Genomic DNA, 18,337 nt, shown 5'->3' with positions numbered 1-18,337 from the left:
CATATATGCAGGCGGGGAAAAGTTAATATGCTGACTACTATCGTTGTTACTTTCCTTTTTCTTTCTCTCTTTCTCGTAATCTTTGAAATAATGTTATATATGGATGTGAAATTCATCCAACTAATAAAAAAAAAAATAATAACCTACATGTACATACAAATACAAACAGTTAGACTAACCAAGAGATTACAAACTATTTGTCAATCCTAAAAGAATTCTATCTTACAAAGTGATTGTTGGTTGGTGGTGTTTTCCATTAGCATCACTGTGAGGGAAGAATTCAATTTTCTCATCGTCACCAATCTTTAGCACTTGCTTAAACCTTGCACCAATGTTACACAGTGGTTCCTTGTCTTCTGATTTCGTCCACAAAGCAAACTTGTAACCACCCTTTCTCACGTTCAACACAACACCGTTGATTTGAGAATCATCTTCATCAATTGTTTCACCAATAACGGCTAATAAGGTTCTTAACCACAATTCATTAATATCTGCGCTCTTAATTCTCACTTGGTATGACCACTTACCACCCTTAGCATTGGCTTCATCTTCCCATTCAGGTCTAATGTCATTTCTAAAGACGTGATAATCAGATTTCAGTGGTAGTCCATGAGGTTCTGGTATATTTTGCACAATGGCCCAGAACTCTTCCACAGTTTGGAATGAAGTTACAGGACGCAATAGGTCTGACCATGATTCACTCTTATCGATTGCTGGCTTCGTATACCAAAGTGTCCATTTAGTGTTCAATGGGTGTTTAACTTCAAAGTTGCTCTGGTCGCTCAATACTGTTGTCTTTGTAGCACCATCGTTGATTTGAACTTCTTGAACCTTTTGACTAACTTCTTCAACTGACATTTCTTAAAACAATTTCACTGATGGATGGATTGACAGATACACGAATGCACTTCTTGAGATTAATTTCAGTTTTTGAAAGTTGATGAGTTTAATCGATTGATGATTTTTTCAACTGGCATTGAAAAATTTTTCCGATGTTGGTTGCGAAGACGTTTTGGTGCAAAGGTTTCTTAAGAAACAATAATGAAATCAAAGACGAACTTTAACAAAAGATCACCCATAGGGACCCCATTGAAGGCTTCTACGTATTGAAAACCTGTCTTAACGTATTCTAGAGGTTTTAAAGGTGGTACATTTTTTTTCAAGCAGCAAAATTGGACAACATTTCGGGTTTTCTAAGACTTAAACAAGCATAATGCTCTGGGGGATCTGTAAGATGCTAATTGAGGGTTGTGCATTTGCTTCGTTGTCGCTGGCGACACTATACGTCTTCCAAAATAAACTGGTTTATCCGTCATGGGCTCAGGGCGCCAGAAATGAAGTTGATACGCCTGAGAGTTATGGATTACCCTATGAAAGGATAGAAATTACTACTAGCGATGGAGTGAAGATTGAAGCATACGATTTACAGAATAACTCTGCAGAGTCGACTTCGACCGTCCTCATTTTATGTCCAAATGCTGGTAATATTGGATATTTTATACCTATTGCCGATATGTTCTACAGACAAATGGGGACAAGCGTTTTCATATATTCATACAGAGGTTATGGACATTCTGAGGGCTCGCCAAATGAAAAGGGACTCAAATTAGATGCAGACTCTGTAATGGAATTTCTATCGTCGAGTAAATTTCATAAATCTAAGCGATTAGTACTTTACGGTAGATCTCTGGGCGGTGCCAATGCGATTTACATTGCGTCAAAGTATTCACAATTATGCGATGCAGTAATATTAGAAAATACTTTTCTAAGTCTTAGAGAAGTGATACCCTATATTTTTCCCTATTTGAAATATTTTAGTGGATTGTGCCATGAGGTGTGGAATTCCAAACTGGATATTCTTCACTGTGACAATTCGCTACCATTTCTATTTCTAAGTGGTCAAAAGGATGAGATTGTTCCTCCACACCACATGAAAAAACTAGCAGAGCTGTGCCCTAGTAATAATAAACAAGTTTTCGAATTCCCATTTGGCTACCATAACGATACGATTGTGCAAGACGGTTACTGGGATATTGTACACGATTTCCTGGAACAAAATGGTCTTATATAGAATTTTCATTAACTTAAAGACGAATTTGATTCATGCATCCACCTGGACATTCAGCCATACCTTCGTCGAGAAACCAGCTCTGAAGGCATTGGAAATGTCCTTCATGTCCACATTCTAATAGACCGATTGCTAGAGTTTTAATGGGTCTTTCACAAAACACGCATAAGGTGTTAGGTTTTTTGCAAGAATCACAATACCAATATCCGAACCTTTGTAGTGGCATGGAATTACCTTTCTCCTGTGCCTCCAATGTAAATTTTTCCTTTGATGGTTCATTAGTAATTAATTTACCACATTTATCACAGAATATTGGAACTAATGATTGTCCACCATCTGCATTGATGACGACCTCCCATGGTGAGCACTTTAAAATGGCGGCTGATAATTCAAATAATTCGTGCTTGTGCAAAATTTTGATGAACTGTGCCAATGTATTCTTGAGCACTTCCGTAGATGTTAGTTGGTAAAGATTTTGAAATAAAAATAAAATGTTGACCACTAATAAGATGTTCCCCATTTCGACAGCTTGCTTGAAAATTTGCTTCAGTAATCGACGAGTATTCCACGGCGGGAGAAATTCTGTGGGGTTACTTTTGAATGACGACACAGGTGCTACTGGCGATAATGGTCTCATCGGTGATTTGTTGAAGAACTCTGCCGTGGACGATTCTCTTCTCTTTAATGGTGATAAAAACAATGAACCAGATGATCGACGATCATTTCTAGATGACATCCTTTTGAAGCCCGGATAAGTGAATTCTCCATTATTCAAACTAGCCATTGGTGAGCCTTTACTCCCTGGACTACTATGGCCCAGGGAATGACCCACTCTCCCCATGAAAAATTCATTATTCGCGTTACTACTACCAATGGGTGATTTCAATCCACCCATGTAGGTATCGATGAAGGATTGACGCGGTTGTCTTTTATTCGTAATAGGAATACCCTTAATTTGAGTATCGAAATCCGACTTCTCTTCATTGTCATCATCCTCTAACACAGCACTATCAGAATCATCATTGAGTCGAGAGCCTATTTGCTCTTGCTTTATGGGATTATCAGGTTTTTTCAACATTTTTGGCGGATTCAAACTATCGTCAATAGACGCCTCAGTCTCTTGAATTTTAGTCAATTGACTTTTAAGACCAGATAGTGGTTTTTTATGGTCCTTAGGTTCATCAGAATCTGAACGCAACGCTCTTGGATGCTCTTCTACAAAATAATTGAGATCACTTGTCATATAACTTCTAGTATCCGATGCAAGAGAGTCATCATTACCCATAGTTATCGGCTGCCCGATTTGATCGGTACTCTGGGTTTCAGGTAATTTTTCATCAGGATACTCAACACTAAGTCTTTCTAAATCCCATAACAGTGAGTCTCGAATCAATATCCAAATTTTAAAATTGGGCAAATCATCAATATATGAGTACACAGAAGCATTGTGTCCACATATGGGGATTAATTCCAATAGAATGTCAATTTTTTCTTGCACATGCATAGTGCCGTCTTTGGCATTTTCCTTCTTATCCGCATCAGAGCTATTGTCATCAGACTCGTGGCTTTTGGCAGAACTCTCTCCATCACTCTCAATAAGAGATTCTGACCCTTCTTTAGTGGAAACACTTTTCTTACTGATGGCTTCCACTGCCTCATTTTTCTTATTTACCAATGCAGTCCAGGTGGATTTTTCAGATATACCAAACTTCACCATAAGGTCTTTCTTGGTTGTATCTTCATTAACATTGGATAACTGGGTTGCATTTTTCATCTCACCAGATCTTCCCTCTTGCATGTATGAAAACTCTAATTCTTTAGCAAGAAATTTAAACACTTTGACTGGTGATTCTCTAATTGCTTGCACTTCGGGTGAATATAATGATTTTCGTTCTGGCGGTAATTGCGAAACCCTCATGTTGTTAAGTATGTAGGGCAAATCAATCGTCATTAGGAAAGGTGACTCGATACCGCTATAATCTGCCACCTCATTGAGGGGCCCAGGCCCAGCTCCTGCATATGAAGAGAAAGAGTTACTATGTGAGTTATTCATCGATTGAGTAGCCAAACTTTTATTGCTGAAATTGAGACCGGTCTTACTCAACGCTGGCCTTTCACCAGCGAAAGATGTTAGCCCAGTTTGGCTAATTCCCTTTTTGATGGAGCCTATCATACCTGAGTTACTTCCACCACCACTATTTCCTCCTCCCGCAGTTCCACTCAATGAATTTATGCTAACACGTTGGTTTGGTGGTTTTTTCGACTCCTCGATATTAGCGGGGACTTCATCGTTCACTTGATAACCACCTCTGTCTTGATCAATGAATAACAATCCATTACCTTCTATATCTCTCCATCTAGTAACAATTTTTGGCATATTATCCAATACTGTTGGTTCTCTATCAAGGTACCAACCATTGATTCTATTATCCTTGTCAATGTTAAATATCAAATTGTCATCCCACCAGACAAACCCAAGGGAAGCTGAAGAAGTAGATAAATTATACTTGGGAATGTATTTCCTTGCCAATGAATAAATGCTGACACCAAAATCCTCGGCCATAGATGACATGGATACTAGCGAATTTAGAACGTTCTTCTCATAACATGGTCGAACCTTTAACTTAGTTACAGGGAAACCACAATTTATAGTCATATCAGGGACTACCGATAGATTTGTTGGTAAATTGGATGTCATAGAATGGGGTGTATTTACAGACGTGTTTCCAGCCTGTAGAAAATCAGTACCAGGTTTACCGTCCCCAACATACCAAAGGCAACATTTACCATCTCTACCACCAGTGGATATATAGTCTTGATAAGGATGCCAATTGAGACATAGGCCGGGTCCACTATGCGCATTAATTCTTTTTTCTACCTGATTAGGTTGTCTCAAATCAAACTTCAATAACAATCCTGAATCGTGAATGGAAGCAAATTTGTAGCCAGCGGCACCACCGACACCACTCCTCAAGTCATTTTGACTCGCAGATCTACATGCTGTTGGATGTGGCATCCATTTTACATCTCTAATAGAATCGGATGCGGTGTTAATATTGACATCTGCTCGACTCAAAGTTCTACTTCTACTTGATCGAAGATCCCATATTTTAATACAACTATCTTGTCCACCGCTAATAATTAAATTGGTCTGTACCATGTTGAAATCAAAACTGTTGACAGATCTTACGTGCTGTGAACAATTCGTTACCAATGGGTTATCAATGCTGCCAGTCTTATTAATATCATAAATGGAAAGGACTGTAGAATTACTGCAGATTGCCACATAGTTCTTATGATTATGGAATCCAGCTTTTACATCGGCAATGGTACTCAGTTTCGTCCTCTTGGATCTTTTACCTAGTCCCATCTGAACATTGCTACCTCTATTACCATCGTTCCCAGCAGACACGAAGTCATGCATACAGTCAATGGACTTATCCTGTGGTGAAAACTTGTAAAGGCCTAAATGAGTCTTACCAGCACACACAATACCATTGAAACTTGAATCGTTAATCCTATCAATACTTGAAAGTTCTTTGGGACTCGCTCTACTATAGTACAATCCTGATGATTTGGGCACACCGGTATCTTGCACTGGAGGTCTCTCATCAAAGTATGAGGATTCTCTCAAACTGGATTCACTAGTAGCAAAAGAGCTCGCAAATGAATATCTAGGTGATATTTTGGTCCTTGGCGAACTGCCAATGGGCGATATTCCATTGGTACCAGAATAGTGTTGAACTCTAAAGGAAGACCTACCAAACAGTCCTGGTTTCAAATCATTCCTACCAAGTGACGAAGAGGCCTGATTCCTAGGAATTGGTCGATTATTCATAAGTAAAATTAATCTACACCTGTTTCCTCCATTAGCTTTTCAAGAATAAGTAGTTACTAGTTTATATTTCAAGAAGACAAAGGTTTTAACAATACTCGGGATGCCCAGAAGCACCTCAACCAAGTAATAATGAGATTAGAAACTCCCAACTAAGCCTGGCTGGTGTTTAATTAAGATTGAGACTAGATTTATCACTACTTATCATATGAATGGACTTTTAAGGCGAAGTGTCTCACTTCTTCAGAATGATTTGAAGCATAATCAACTTCTAGCGTTTGTTCTCATATAAAGAATCGATATCACTCTCTGATTTACCCTTAGTCTCAGGAACCATTATCCATACAAAGATAGCTGATAAGAGTAAGCACGCGGTGAAGAAGTACCCATAAGCAAATCCAATTTTTGCAGTTATTACTGGAGTCAACAATGAGATCATAAAACCAAACATCCAGTTAAAAGATGAACAGATTGCCATAGATACGGCCTTCGTCTTCATGGGGAACAATTCACTTACCACTACAAAGCTTACAGGCCCCAAAGTTGTGGCGAAGAATACGATGTAAATGCACGTAAATGCAATCATAACGATTCCTGAACCGCTAGCATCAAGGGCAAATGTTCCTACAGTAGCATACACTAGCATACAAATGAACATCCCCATAGATCCCAATAAAAGACACGATCTACGTCCTAAAGCTTCGACCAAATAGATACCACCAAATGTTGATACGAAATTGACTGATGACAAGAATATGGATGTTAAATATGGATCATTCAAATTTGCCTTTTCAAAAAGTGTTGTTCCATAATAGAAGAAATAATTGATACCTGATAACTGTTGGAATGTCATCACAAGGATGCCTACAAGCAATCGTTTACAATATTTCGGTTTACCGGTGACAAATTCAAAAAGACCCAATCCATTGGATTGACGTTCAGTTTCATACTGTTGTTGAAGTGTTTGTTCGACAAATTTGTTAGTTAGATCATCATCTTCTGCAATGCCATTCATAGTGGCAAATGAGAATTTAGCGCTTTCTACACATCCCTTTTTGGTCAACAGGAAATTAGCAGATTCAGGTGTAAAAAATAATCCAGTTACAATGGTAGCAGCCCAGACGTATCCCATATAGATAGGTAATTGCCAAGAGATGTTATCTAAAGGATCTGCCAGTCCTTTTCGTAGAATATAATTCAAGACATTGCCCATCAATATACCAAAAGTTACCATCAACTGGTACAAAGTTGTCATAGCACCTCTGATTGCAATTGGTGCACTTTCAGAAAGAAACATGGGGACTAACACTGCAGTGGATCCAACAGCCAAACCTGTTAAAATTCTACCGATAAAAAACTGACTCCATGAATAATCGTGTACCAATTGAATGGCTAAACCTAGGCAATAGACAAACATGGAGAGGTACATGCCCAATTTACGACCTTTCCAATCACCAGCTTTCGCAATGGTCAATCCACCAATGACACCACCAATACTAAAGATGGAAATGACAAGACCGACTAGAATTTCTGGGAAATAATGACGACCAGTATTCAAATTTACTAGAGGCCCAAAGTTTTCTTGGAAACTCTCCATGTTGGTGATACCGCCTATGATACCGATATCCCAACCAACAATAAACCCACCAAATGAAATGACCACACAGAGTGCAACGGATTTTAAAAGAAACGGTGACGGTTTATCGTCTTTCTTACCTTGTCCGTCCATTTTTTTCTCATCATCTATTTTGTCATTTACCGCAGAATCGACGTGTCTGGTGGGTACCTGTGGAGGCGTATCTTGCAAAAGATTACTTTCGGATTCGAAAAATTCTGACTTACCTATGGGGAAAATTTCATTTGCATCTTCACTCTTATGGATTCTATCTTGCATATTGGCAATTTGTCTAGCCATGATTTCGTTAATTTCGTTAGCCATCCTTAGTTACTTTTTACTCAATATATAATACGTTAACAAGAGAATGAGAAAAAAAATATAAAAGGGCGAATGCAAACTGGTCTGCTTATATTGAGATAAGCGGCAAAAGCTCCACAAAATGTTTTTTTTATTTTTTATTTTTTATTTTGTTTTGAATTACTGACACTGACGTCTTTTCTTTTTTTCATGAATTTTTTTAAGGTAATATGGATAAGCGAAGCAGATATCGGTAGGTTACACAAGTACAAGAAAGAATATTGGAATATAGTAAGAGTATCACAAAAATAACTGATATAAATTAGCCGTCGATGGAGTCCGGAAATGGGTTGAGCAAGAACGATACTCAGGTCGAAATGACTAATATGCTGGATCACGAATCGCGGGACGAATCAGGAGTTCAAGATCTCTCGTCTCACGCATGGACAATCGATGGGTCCGATGAATATGATGCTGATGATTTGATACAGAAAGTAGAATGGAAGGGTCAAACTATTACGACATATCCACTGGATTATCAAAAAGTCAGTGTTGTCAAATGGCAGATCGCCTGCTGTATCATTATGTTCGCTGTATTCGGTTTAAGTGATCAAGCTGTAGGAACTCTAATACCAACATTGACTGAATACTATCATATTTCAAAAGTCACAGTCTCTCTACTTTTCCTTATACAAGTTTGTGGTTATACTTTGGCATCTCTTTGCAACGAAAAATTGCATCGGATGGGCGGTTCTAGAGGCGCTCTTCTATTGGCATGCAGCCTTTGTATCATTACCTACCTCTTATTGCTTACCAGACCTTCGTCATTTGCAATTTTTGCACTGTGCTCTTTTCCATTGGGACTTAGTATTGGTATATTAGACTCCACAGGTAATGTGTTCATCGGAAATCTTTTAGTTCACAAAAATGAATGGATGGGTATGTTACATGGTCTCTATGGAGCTGCAGCCATGGTCACTCCACCAATTGGTTCATATTTTGTTAAAATTGATAAATGGTCAACGTTCTATGCATTGCCACTTTGCTTATCTATTGTAGGATTGTTGATGGTCCCCAAGGCTTTCAGATACGAAACTTCTTCCAAATACGCCTATACCTGTTCTGTTCATCAAGAAGAGACCTCCTTTGAAGAAGAAGAAGAAGAAGATGCCCAAGCACCTAGCTTTGGTGAATTGTTGAAGACCCCTGCTATTGTTTTATATGCCTCTTACCTTTTCATCTACCTAGGTGCTGAGTTGTCTACGGGATCATGGTTATTCTCTTACCTATTGGCTACTAAATCGGATGACAGAATAAAGATGTCTTGGGTAACTTCTTCATATTGGACTGGTCTTACAGTGGGAAGAATGTGCTTGGGATTTGTCACTAAACGTGTTTTCAATAATGAATACCGTGCTAGTAAGACTTATGGAATGTTAACACTATTTTTCTACACGCTATTTGTTATCGTCGGTTGGCACGATTCTGCAAGAACTTGGTATCTCACATGTCTTTTCTTGATCGTGTTTTTGTGTGGTGTATTCATTGGTCCCTTGTTTCCTAATGCAAGTATTGTTGCCCTACAAGTCTTACCGAAGAATTTACACATCAGTGGTGTGGGCTTGGCAGTGGCCCTTGGTGGTTGTGGTAATGCGATGTTGCCCTATTTAGTCGGAGTTGGACTTCATTTTTTGGGCATGTCCTGGCTACCAATTCTATGTTGGTCAATGGTTCTATGCTTCACTGTGGTGTGGACCTTGTATCCAAGATTCATTAAAGGTCGTGAAGAATTCCTATGAGGTGAATCAACATCCTTATTTATGATTTATAGTATCCATATCCTTATAAACTGTGATGCTTTGGCTCACGTGAGCATCATCTTCTAATATCAAAGAGCTTAATATGTGTAAATCTAGTTGAAAGGTATACACTTGAAAAGAATACTCTACAAGAACACCTAGTAAACGTATTATGGATGATGCTGCTGCTATAGATGCGTCTCAAAGACGTAATTTGGCTCAAAGACGTACCGTTGACATAAGTTCACCTTTTGAAAGATTGTACTATTACAAAAGACATGGATTGCCTATACCGACAGTGGAACCAGAAAGCACCTTTACTACAGATGTATTACCACCATGCGTCTACAAATCAAGGAATCGTGTGGTAAATATGCCAAATAAATTCACCCACTTAAGCTCAAATAAAGTTAAACATATCATACCTGCCATCAAATGGACACCTGAAGGTAGAAGACTAGTTGTTGGTACATATAGCGGAGAATTTTCACTTTGGAATGGATCGTCATTTAATTTCGAAAGTATTATGCAAGCTCATGATACTGCAGTTACTACAATGGAATATTCTCGTGCCGGTGATTGGATGATTAGTGGTGATACTGATGGTACTATAAAAATATGGCAACCAAATTTCAATATGGTTAAAGAATTAGATAGAGCTCATACAGAATGCATAAGAGATATCGCATTTAGTCACAACGATTCTAAATTTGTCACCTGTTCAGATGATAACATCCTAAAGATCTGGAATTTTAGTAATGGTCAACAAGAAAGAGTTTTATCAGGACACCACTGGGATGTTAAGAGTTGTGATTGGCATCCACAAATGGGTTTAATAGCATCTGCATCAAAGGACAATTTAGTCAAATTATGGGATCCACGTTCAGGTCAATGTGTATCCACATTGTTAAAATTCAAACATACTGTATTAAAAACAAAATTCCAACCCACACAGGGGAATCTCATGGCTGCCATTTCGAAGGATAAGTCGTGTAGAGTATTCGATCTTAGACAAAGCATGAAGGAATTGATGGTCACTAGAGATGAAGTTGATTATATGACGTTGTTATGGCATCCAATTAATGAAACCATGTTTACTGTGGCATGTTATGATGGATCATTAAAGAATTTCGATATTCTACAAGACACGGAGGGGCCCACACATACGATTCCCTATGCTCATGACAAATGCATTACTTCGCTTTCTTACAATCCGGTGGGCCACATTCTAGCCAGTGCATCAAAGGATAGAACCATTAGATTTTGGACCAGAGCAAGGCCTTATGATCCAAATGCATTTGATGATCCCACATATAATAATAAAAAGGTCAATGCATGGTTCTTCGGGATCAATAACGGTATCAATGCTGTTAGAGAGAAAAGTGAATATGGAGCTGCACCGCCAACAAACACTACAGATGGGTTAACACCAACTACAGCAAGCAATGGAGGTTTACCTGGAGTCGATTCGTCATCAAAAGTATCTAGTTTACCAGGTCTAAGTATATGATAAACGAAAATGAAAATCTATAACCCATTTATAACAACTATACACAATTACATAACAATAGTAGTAGTAATACTAACATATTCGAAGAAACACAAACATTCATTAAACTTCTTTTTATTTTTTATTGCCGTTTGTCGTCACTTATCCCAATCGTAACTCGTTAATTACCCTCCACGTTGGATTCTAAGCTGCCCTGCAACTCTTCCAAGAACTCATTATTTATCACTGAATTTAAAGCGGACAGGTACTTGGAACCATCCTTTGCCTCATTTTTGAAAAAATCATTAACCGAATCAACATAAGAGTGTCCAAATAATTTGGTATAATGCTCCACAAATTGTGCTACCAAATTAATCACGGTTTGAACCTGTTCCTTTTGCACTGGTAAGACACCAAAATTGTCATCTCTTGTGGGAACCGTACCAGCGTTAACAATATTGAAGCAAAACACACCGTGATCCAAGCCTCGCCTTTGTACTAATGAAGACAACTGACCGAATTCACGTCTAGTGAAAGGTGTAAATTGTAAGTGGTAATTTTTTAACCGTTTAGCGAAATCCCGTACCGCATATTCATATGGTTTGTCGTAATAATCCGCATTGAACGCCTTGTTATGAACATTGAACTTGAAAAAATCATGGTCATTACAAGAAATTTGTAATACGATTGGTGTTATGCAAATTTTTTTATTACGCATTTGATTGTACGAGCAAATCTCTTCAAACACAAACCTGCGGCGATTAACACGTGAATTCGTGGCATCAAAAATGGCCACATCACATTCATCAGAATCCAAATCCTTTAACAATTTCTCTAACGTTATCCTGGCATACAACTCCTTTTTATCGTGATTCTTTGGATTAAACAAATCTTCGCTTGAATCATTTGCCAATCTCATTGATAAAAGTCCTAAATTCTGGAAACTCATGGACCTTCTTACTTTACCAGCGTTGTAAACTTCACACCTTAAATCTTTAGTGGATGGTTGCCTCGATAAATATTCTATCAAATGCGACGATGTAGATGATTTCCCAACCGCAGGCAGTCCCACTAAAACAAAAACATATTTGGGTTTCTTCTGACGCCTCGATCTACATTCGAACGTCAGTGCTGATTGTGATGAGGATGAGGATGACGTTCGCTGTAATTCATCCATTCCTTGTAAAAGTGAATTCGATAAATAATCTCCCACTTCATCTTCATCAATTTCACCATTCTCATAGTAGTAGTGTGACTTACCTTGGAATAACGCAGAGCGCGTAGATTTGTCTAGAGAGAACAAAGAACTTGCAGAGGTCGAAGTAGATTCCATTCTCTTTGCCGTCGATGATACAAAGCTCGAAGTCCCCATAGAACAAAAAAACAAAGGAAAAAACAATGGAGAAAAATTATATTACATTAACGAAAGACCTCGTACCACTCCTTAAAAAAAAAAGTTCTCTTATCTGATTTTTTCTTATAACTGGGTTTCTCTCTTTCTTAATCCTCTTTAATTTATATTATTAAAAATTGACAGAAAAAAAAAGAATTCGTAAAACCGTTAATCCACTCGGTAAATCTCCACTTACTCATCGATTAGAACTACGTGACGTTGTAAATTACATCCATCCATACCGATATTCATTCTTTTCACGACCACCACCACCATTTTCTTTCTTTTCACAACCGTATGATGCAATTTTTTACAAGATCGGTAAATCCTCGAAGAGTGAAATTTCCGTAAAGAAAAACAAAACGGTGATTACCACCGGAGCCTCTTGAATACATTTTACCGTAAGAAGAGTTTTATCAACATCGCGTTATATTATTCCAATCGTAGCAGCAAGTCATTATTAAAAAATTCTCTGGGTCGTCTGATTCACGAGGGTGGAGGTTACGTATTAACGAGATATTCTGTGGGACGAGGATTGTTTTTAGTGAATGAGTAATGCATGTGGGTAGGATATTGAATTTCTCCTTTTAGTTTAACGATAGTTTCTCCTAAATCGTAGTTTCTAAATCGCTTTCCGATTTTTTTTAGTGTGGGTTAATGATCCTATCGACCTTCCATTTCGTGATTGGGGTTTGTTAATCCATCACGCCGAATCGGACGTTTTAGCCTAAAGATCCGACACCTTTATGGACCGTGTGCCAAGATGAAATCTCGCAACCGATGCTCAATTCGCATTAGTATTAATATCCGTATGAGCAGTCTCGTCACCAACAGGATTCACATCTACTCCACCAGCGGGCTCACCATCACCACCCTCTTGAATTCGGCCTAGTTTTTCTCTTACGTTTTGACACACCTGTTCGATATGCTGTATTTCACGTTTCTTGTACTCCAGTTGTTCTTCTAAGAGCATGATAAGCGATTCTCTTGATTGATGGGGTCTGTATTCGTTGAGTAGATGATGTATATTGACCAGGATTATTCTGATGTGATCGACTTTGTTGGGGAACAGTTCTGGGTTAATGCTTAGTACGCCCACTAGTTCCAAAAAGTTTAGCAGGAGAGATTTGAGCAGACGACGTAGTTCTTGAATTTTGTACTGGTAATCGGTACTAGCATCGTTGTTCTCATCAGGTTTCTTGTACAACTGAGTTAGTCCTGATGCCTCTAGGTCAGGTAAACGATCTTTCACCTGCCAGATACTACCAAAGGCTCGATACTGGTCTTTTGGCATTGGTGGTGGTACCAAGAAATCCATTGGTGATTCGATCTTCTCCTCACCATTCTGATCAACTTCAGCGTCAGCATTGGCGTCAGTGTGTTTTTGCTCCTTGTATTCGGGCAATTTATCAAGATTTTCTTTGGTAAAGAACTTGATATAAGGTGGTGGAGGTGGGTATAGGAAACTGATATCGTTGGTTTCGCTCGACATGGTTTTTCCAGCTCAATTGGAGAAGTGCAGTTGTACTTTTCTTGCTTGATACTGTTCAAGTTCCTTAAGATGAGTTTATAAAGTTCGCTCTCAAGTGTTGAAAATTCATAAAGAAATCTCTATAACAAGGAATAGGAATACAAAGATAAAAGTGACGAGGGAACCGGTTTTTGAGTCGAATATGAGTGACGTGGAGAATATGGATGTAACACCTGAAGGTTCAGAACCTACTGCTGTTGAAAACACACAAAAACCAAAGCACAAGAAGTTTGAAATCAAAAAATGGACAGCCGTTGCATTTTGGTCCTGGGATATTGCAGTGGATAACTGTGCCATTTGTAGGAATCACATTATGGAACCATGTATTGAGTGTCAACCTATGGCCATGACCGATACCGATAACGAATGTGTTGCCGCATGGGGGGTTTGTAACCATGCATTCCATCTACACTGTATCAATAAATGGATCAAGACAAGAGATGCATGTCCACTAGATAATCAACCATGGCAGCTAGCACGTTGTGGTAGGTGAATACTAAATGGTTTTTATAAGTTTTGTATGTACAGTAGTATAATGAATCGTTACCTAGGCGTAATAGTTTGCATTACGTGGGAAAATCCCCCATAGACACCATTCTGAACAGAGATTCTCTAACTCTTGGTAAAAGACGTCCCAATCATGACCTTCGTTTTGGTAGTAATATTCTATAAAGAACACATATTGCCATTTTTGCTTACCCCTGTTGTAGGGCCTCGAATTAATGGAACACATGTTAACGCCGTGGGTCTTTAGAATCGTTAGGACATCTACAAGACTACCGGGATCATCTTGCTTTGTCGTAAAGGTCATCAATGAAACTTTTGGAGATTGGGATACGATTTGACGATGGTTTCTTCTCTGTAGAATGAGAAATCTAGTTGTATTTCCCTTTACATCGTTAATACCTGTATCTACCACGGAACATTTATTCAATTTAGCTGCCACTTCACCAGCAATGGCAACATCAATTATACCACGTTTGGATTCACAATTCAATATACGTCTAACCGCTTCAGACGTAGAACTACTATCGATCTTTTCAAATGTTGTATTTGGGAACTTTGATTGAAGTTGCTGCAGATAACTGCTTACTTGACCCCATACTTGTGGATGTGAATATATTTGGACCCTAGAGAAATCTCCCAAAGCTGGTTTAGGTTCGGTAGCAATTAGACAGTGTGCGATGGAAACATACTGTTCACCAACGACTTCTAACGTAGGTATCACTCGGTTTCCTTGTCGATTGAGCCCTTCTTCATGTACCATACGATCTCGTAGTAAGTCATAGGAGAAGACCACTTGACCATTGGTTGAATTTTCCAAGGGTATGACTGAATAGTCAATGGATTTATCAGTTTCTAACTTCTGTATACATTCTGGAATTGAACTCGTGGGGATGTATTCCACTTCGTTACTGTAATCAAACTGTTGTAATGCAGCCTGGTGTGAATATGTACCTGGTGGTCCCAGATACAGAGCCTTTACCATTTTTCCCCAACCGAATACTCTTGTTAACCTCTGGAAGCTCATCGTGTAGAGTAGTAATTTTTCATCAAACTAGCTTCACTATATAACATATCATATATGAGGGAAAAAAAAGACTATAGACAAGATAATTTTCTTGAATCAATCAAGTTTCCATGGCTTGAGCCAAGGAGATCAATAATTCAATGTTGAAATCTGGAGATCCCTTAGTGAAAGCTTTTAACATTCTCAACCTCTGTTGTTCAATCGGAGTTTGATCGTTAACTGCACCGTAAAATCTTTGAATATTTAATAACAATAACTGAGAATCTTGTAGGGTTACGTTAGTGTCCTTCTCAACATGTCCGTTCATCAGCACTAAACCCTTATCCTTTGCGAGATCAGAATGGAATTGTACCACAGTATGAGGTCTTGCGAAATCCTTATGCAACTTGTACTCGGCCAAAGACGTAATCATACAGTGGGTGGTATTGGGACCCACAAATTGCCATTGAATATAGTGTAATTCGCTGCCTTCATTAGGTTCGCCATCCTTAGTTTCACCCTCCATAACACGAGGCAAAGGCAGTACAAACACTGGATTTTCTTTGGCTGTCTTGGTCATTTTCTCAAACACATCAGCTGGTGCCACTGCGCATAACGAATCGTCTTTACCCATCCATTTAGCTCTCCATAGAAATTCGACTTCCTGCTTCGATAACTCACTGAATTTATCCACTTTAATAAATGAATCTAATGTCTTATAAGGTACTCTTTCTGCAGCTGCATTAACAGGACCCTTAGATTTAGTTAAACCTGCATTATTTTGAGACATCATCATACGTTGTTCGTATTCCTCTAATTCCTTCAAAGGATCTATTCTGGTCAGTTCTTTCTTTTTCTCGTCAATAGAGGCTTTCTTATTCTCTAAAAACTCTTCGATAGAATCAAACCCTTCTTGTCTAGCTCTTTCAAATAATTTACCGCTATAACGTTCAGCAGGTGATCCTGTAGAATAATCCTTATAAAGGTATGGAACAGTAGTGGCGAAATTACGTGCTGGAAAAATTCTAGGAGCACTGAAAAGCAGACCACTCAATCTTCGAGAAGCAACTGTGGGGAAGTATCTCATACAGGGCTCAATAGATTGGGTATAGGTGAGTAGTTTAGTATCAACTTGCATCTTGTATTATGAGAAGTTCTTACATGTAGTGCTCGAGGCATTGTTCGGGTAACTTGGGAAATAAGCAATGGATATGGAATTAGCCGATATAAATTATAAAGTGATTAGGAATTACTCTGAATCTTGGTGGGACTATCATTCCAACTCCACCATAATTGAATTCTTTAGGTCCGAAATGAGGTTCCTATTGCATTAAAGAATTGTGTTTGCTTAAACTTCAGTCAAGTATTAGTTAAGATTAAGTGCTCCAAGAGCTGAATACCTTGCACAAGGGTACTGATACGATCAGCAAATATATTTGGAATACTGCGTTGGCAGCTGGTAATCCATATCAAGCCATGATTACGTATTTTAAACATCGCTGAACATTAACATAATCGTCCCTTAATTATGAGATCGGCAACAATATAACCCAGGCAAATAAGAATATAGAGAATCGAAATACTGAAGCAAACTCTAACGATCGCTCATCATTCTTATATGATTCTTGTTTCCAATGTCAAACAGTACTCCAACCATTATTATTTCAACTTCAAGTACTGTGACACTTCTTCACCTTCAACGCAAAATGCGTTTTTTGATATCAGAATTTGCGTCGAGAAATGGCGTGAAAAATGCGCAGTGTTGATCAATATGGAGCTCATCTCATCTCTTTCGAGTGGAGTTTAAATAAAAGAATCATTGAAAGATTTGATTCAAGCTAATTCAATTCAGTTCAATTTATCTCTTAGTCTATATGTCTGGGGTCGGGATTTCTTCATTCTACAACATCATCAGTTTGTACCTATGCCAGAGGTAGTTCCCTTCGAAGATGATGATCTGTTGTTAGAATTGATGGATCGATACAAGCCTCATTTAAAACCATATGCATATAGACTACAGACTTGGTCACAGGTTTTAGAAGAATATAATGCATTAACTGATAATCACTACCGTCAGACACGTACTTTAAAGAAGAAATTTGAGAGGCTTAAGGAATTGTACGAATACGATGCCACTAAAATCAAAATTTCTGATATGAAAAGATTGGAGAGGTTGGTAAGTGAAGCTGATCAAATTGGAAAGAGAACACATACTGATAGACCTCTAAAAGTACGACAACAGCAACCACAGCAGCAACCACAGCAGCAGCAGCAGCAGCAGCAGCAACCACAAATAAGTACAGAACCAAATTTTCCTAGTACCAATGTACAAGATGATGCAGGGAATAGTAGTGACAATTCTCAACCACCGCCCTTAGATTCCATAATAGTTGGATTTCCTCATAATGTATCTAGTCCTCATCGATCAATTACGGCATCTGCATCTGCAAATGCTAGCTTATTTGATAATTCACCTCATGATCCGATTCCTCCTCCTCCACCACCACCTGCTCCATCAGCCTCTCCACAAAGAAGTCAACATCAACCGCAGCGTCACTCTGATGATTTACACCATCGCAATATGGAGATACTAGATAAACTTTTCGACCCAGCCATAACTTCCCCAAGAGAACCAATCAGTAATCCTAGTGGTAATGCTAGTAGTGATAACAGGATCTTGGAAAATATTTATTTGGAATTTAGAGAGTACAAGAAATCTCAAGAAGAATTCCAGAAGAAATTGCTTCATAAATTAGATTTGTTAACGGAAGCGATTAATAAAGGATAATATAAACTA

The 18,337-nt window shown here is 38.4% G+C and overlaps 12 protein-coding genes across 12 annotated transcripts; 5 read left to right on the top strand and 7 right to left on the bottom strand.

The window, feature by feature from the left end:
- Positions 1–222: 222 nt before the first annotated feature.
- Positions 223–858, bottom strand: CDC33 (translation initiation factor eIF4E; the record flags this gene model as incomplete). The annotated part of the gene is made up of 1 exon (XM_002495751.1): positions 223–858. One exon carries the CDS (start codon positions 856–858, stop codon positions 223–225), a length of 636 nt encoding a protein of 211 aa, XP_002495796.1.
- Positions 859–1,213: 355 nt separating this feature from the next.
- ZYRO0C03212g (uncharacterized protein) lies at positions 1,214–2,071 on the top strand (the record flags this gene model as incomplete). The annotated part of the gene is made up of 1 exon (XM_002495750.1): positions 1,214–2,071. The coding sequence occupies one exon, from the start codon at positions 1,214–1,216 to the stop codon at positions 2,069–2,071; it is 858 nt and encodes a 285-aa protein (XP_002495795.1).
- Positions 2,072–2,084: 13 nt separating this feature from the next.
- RTC1 (Rtc1p) lies at positions 2,085–5,906 on the bottom strand (the record flags this gene model as incomplete). Its single annotated transcript, XM_002495749.1, has 1 exon — positions 2,085–5,906. The coding sequence occupies one exon, from the start codon at positions 5,904–5,906 to the stop codon at positions 2,085–2,087; it is 3,822 nt and encodes a 1,273-aa protein (XP_002495794.1).
- Positions 5,907–6,174: 268 nt separating this feature from the next.
- HXT14 (Hxt14p) lies at positions 6,175–7,842 on the bottom strand (the record flags this gene model as incomplete). The annotated part of the gene is made up of 1 exon (XM_002495748.1): positions 6,175–7,842. The coding sequence occupies one exon, from the start codon at positions 7,840–7,842 to the stop codon at positions 6,175–6,177; it is 1,668 nt and encodes a 555-aa protein (XP_002495793.1).
- Positions 7,843–8,150: 308 nt separating this feature from the next.
- On the top strand, positions 8,151–9,617 carry BSC6 (Bsc6p; the record flags this gene model as incomplete). The annotated part of the gene is made up of 1 exon (XM_002495747.1): positions 8,151–9,617. The coding sequence occupies one exon, from the start codon at positions 8,151–8,153 to the stop codon at positions 9,615–9,617; it is 1,467 nt and encodes a 488-aa protein (XP_002495792.1).
- Positions 9,618–9,789: 172 nt separating this feature from the next.
- PFS2 (cleavage polyadenylation factor subunit PFS2) lies at positions 9,790–11,127 on the top strand (the record flags this gene model as incomplete). Its single annotated transcript, XM_002495746.1, has 1 exon — positions 9,790–11,127. The coding sequence occupies one exon, from the start codon at positions 9,790–9,792 to the stop codon at positions 11,125–11,127; it is 1,338 nt and encodes a 445-aa protein (XP_002495791.1).
- Positions 11,128–11,287: 160 nt separating this feature from the next.
- On the bottom strand, positions 11,288–12,478 carry PFK27 (6-phosphofructo-2-kinase; the record flags this gene model as incomplete). Its single annotated transcript, XM_002495745.1, has 1 exon — positions 11,288–12,478. One exon carries the CDS (start codon positions 12,476–12,478, stop codon positions 11,288–11,290), a length of 1,191 nt encoding a protein of 396 aa, XP_002495790.1.
- Positions 12,479–13,283: 805 nt separating this feature from the next.
- Positions 13,284–13,991, bottom strand: MED7 (mediator complex subunit MED7; the record flags this gene model as incomplete). The annotated part of the gene is made up of 1 exon (XM_002495744.1): positions 13,284–13,991. The coding sequence occupies one exon, from the start codon at positions 13,989–13,991 to the stop codon at positions 13,284–13,286; it is 708 nt and encodes a 235-aa protein (XP_002495789.1).
- A 181-nt stretch (positions 13,992–14,172) lies between these two features.
- Positions 14,173–14,523, top strand: HRT1 (SCF ubiquitin ligase complex subunit HRT1; the record flags this gene model as incomplete). The annotated part of the gene is made up of 1 exon (XM_002495743.1): positions 14,173–14,523. One exon carries the CDS (start codon positions 14,173–14,175, stop codon positions 14,521–14,523), a length of 351 nt encoding a protein of 116 aa, XP_002495788.1.
- A 54-nt stretch (positions 14,524–14,577) lies between these two features.
- PHA2 (prephenate dehydratase PHA2) lies at positions 14,578–15,561 on the bottom strand (the record flags this gene model as incomplete). Its single annotated transcript, XM_002495742.1, has 1 exon — positions 14,578–15,561. One exon carries the CDS (start codon positions 15,559–15,561, stop codon positions 14,578–14,580), a length of 984 nt encoding a protein of 327 aa, XP_002495787.1.
- A 100-nt stretch (positions 15,562–15,661) lies between these two features.
- On the bottom strand, positions 15,662–16,678 carry ATP11 (Atp11p; the record flags this gene model as incomplete). Its single annotated transcript, XM_002495741.1, has 1 exon — positions 15,662–16,678. One exon carries the CDS (start codon positions 16,676–16,678, stop codon positions 15,662–15,664), a length of 1,017 nt encoding a protein of 338 aa, XP_002495786.1.
- A 786-nt stretch (positions 16,679–17,464) lies between these two features.
- On the top strand, positions 17,465–18,328 carry DAL82 (Dal82p; the record flags this gene model as incomplete). Its single annotated transcript, XM_002495740.1, has 1 exon — positions 17,465–18,328. One exon carries the CDS (start codon positions 17,465–17,467, stop codon positions 18,326–18,328), a length of 864 nt encoding a protein of 287 aa, XP_002495785.1.
- Between the last annotated feature and the right edge of the window lie 9 nt (positions 18,329–18,337).

This window comes from Zygosaccharomyces rouxii, assembly GCF_000026365.1.
Source record: "Zygosaccharomyces rouxii strain CBS732 chromosome C complete sequence".
NCBI classification, from domain to species: Eukaryota; Fungi; Ascomycota; class Saccharomycetes; order Saccharomycetales; family Saccharomycetaceae; genus Zygosaccharomyces; species Zygosaccharomyces rouxii.
The sequence above is the reverse complement of the archived record's forward strand: the minus strand, read 5'-3'. Positions and strand labels throughout refer to the sequence as shown.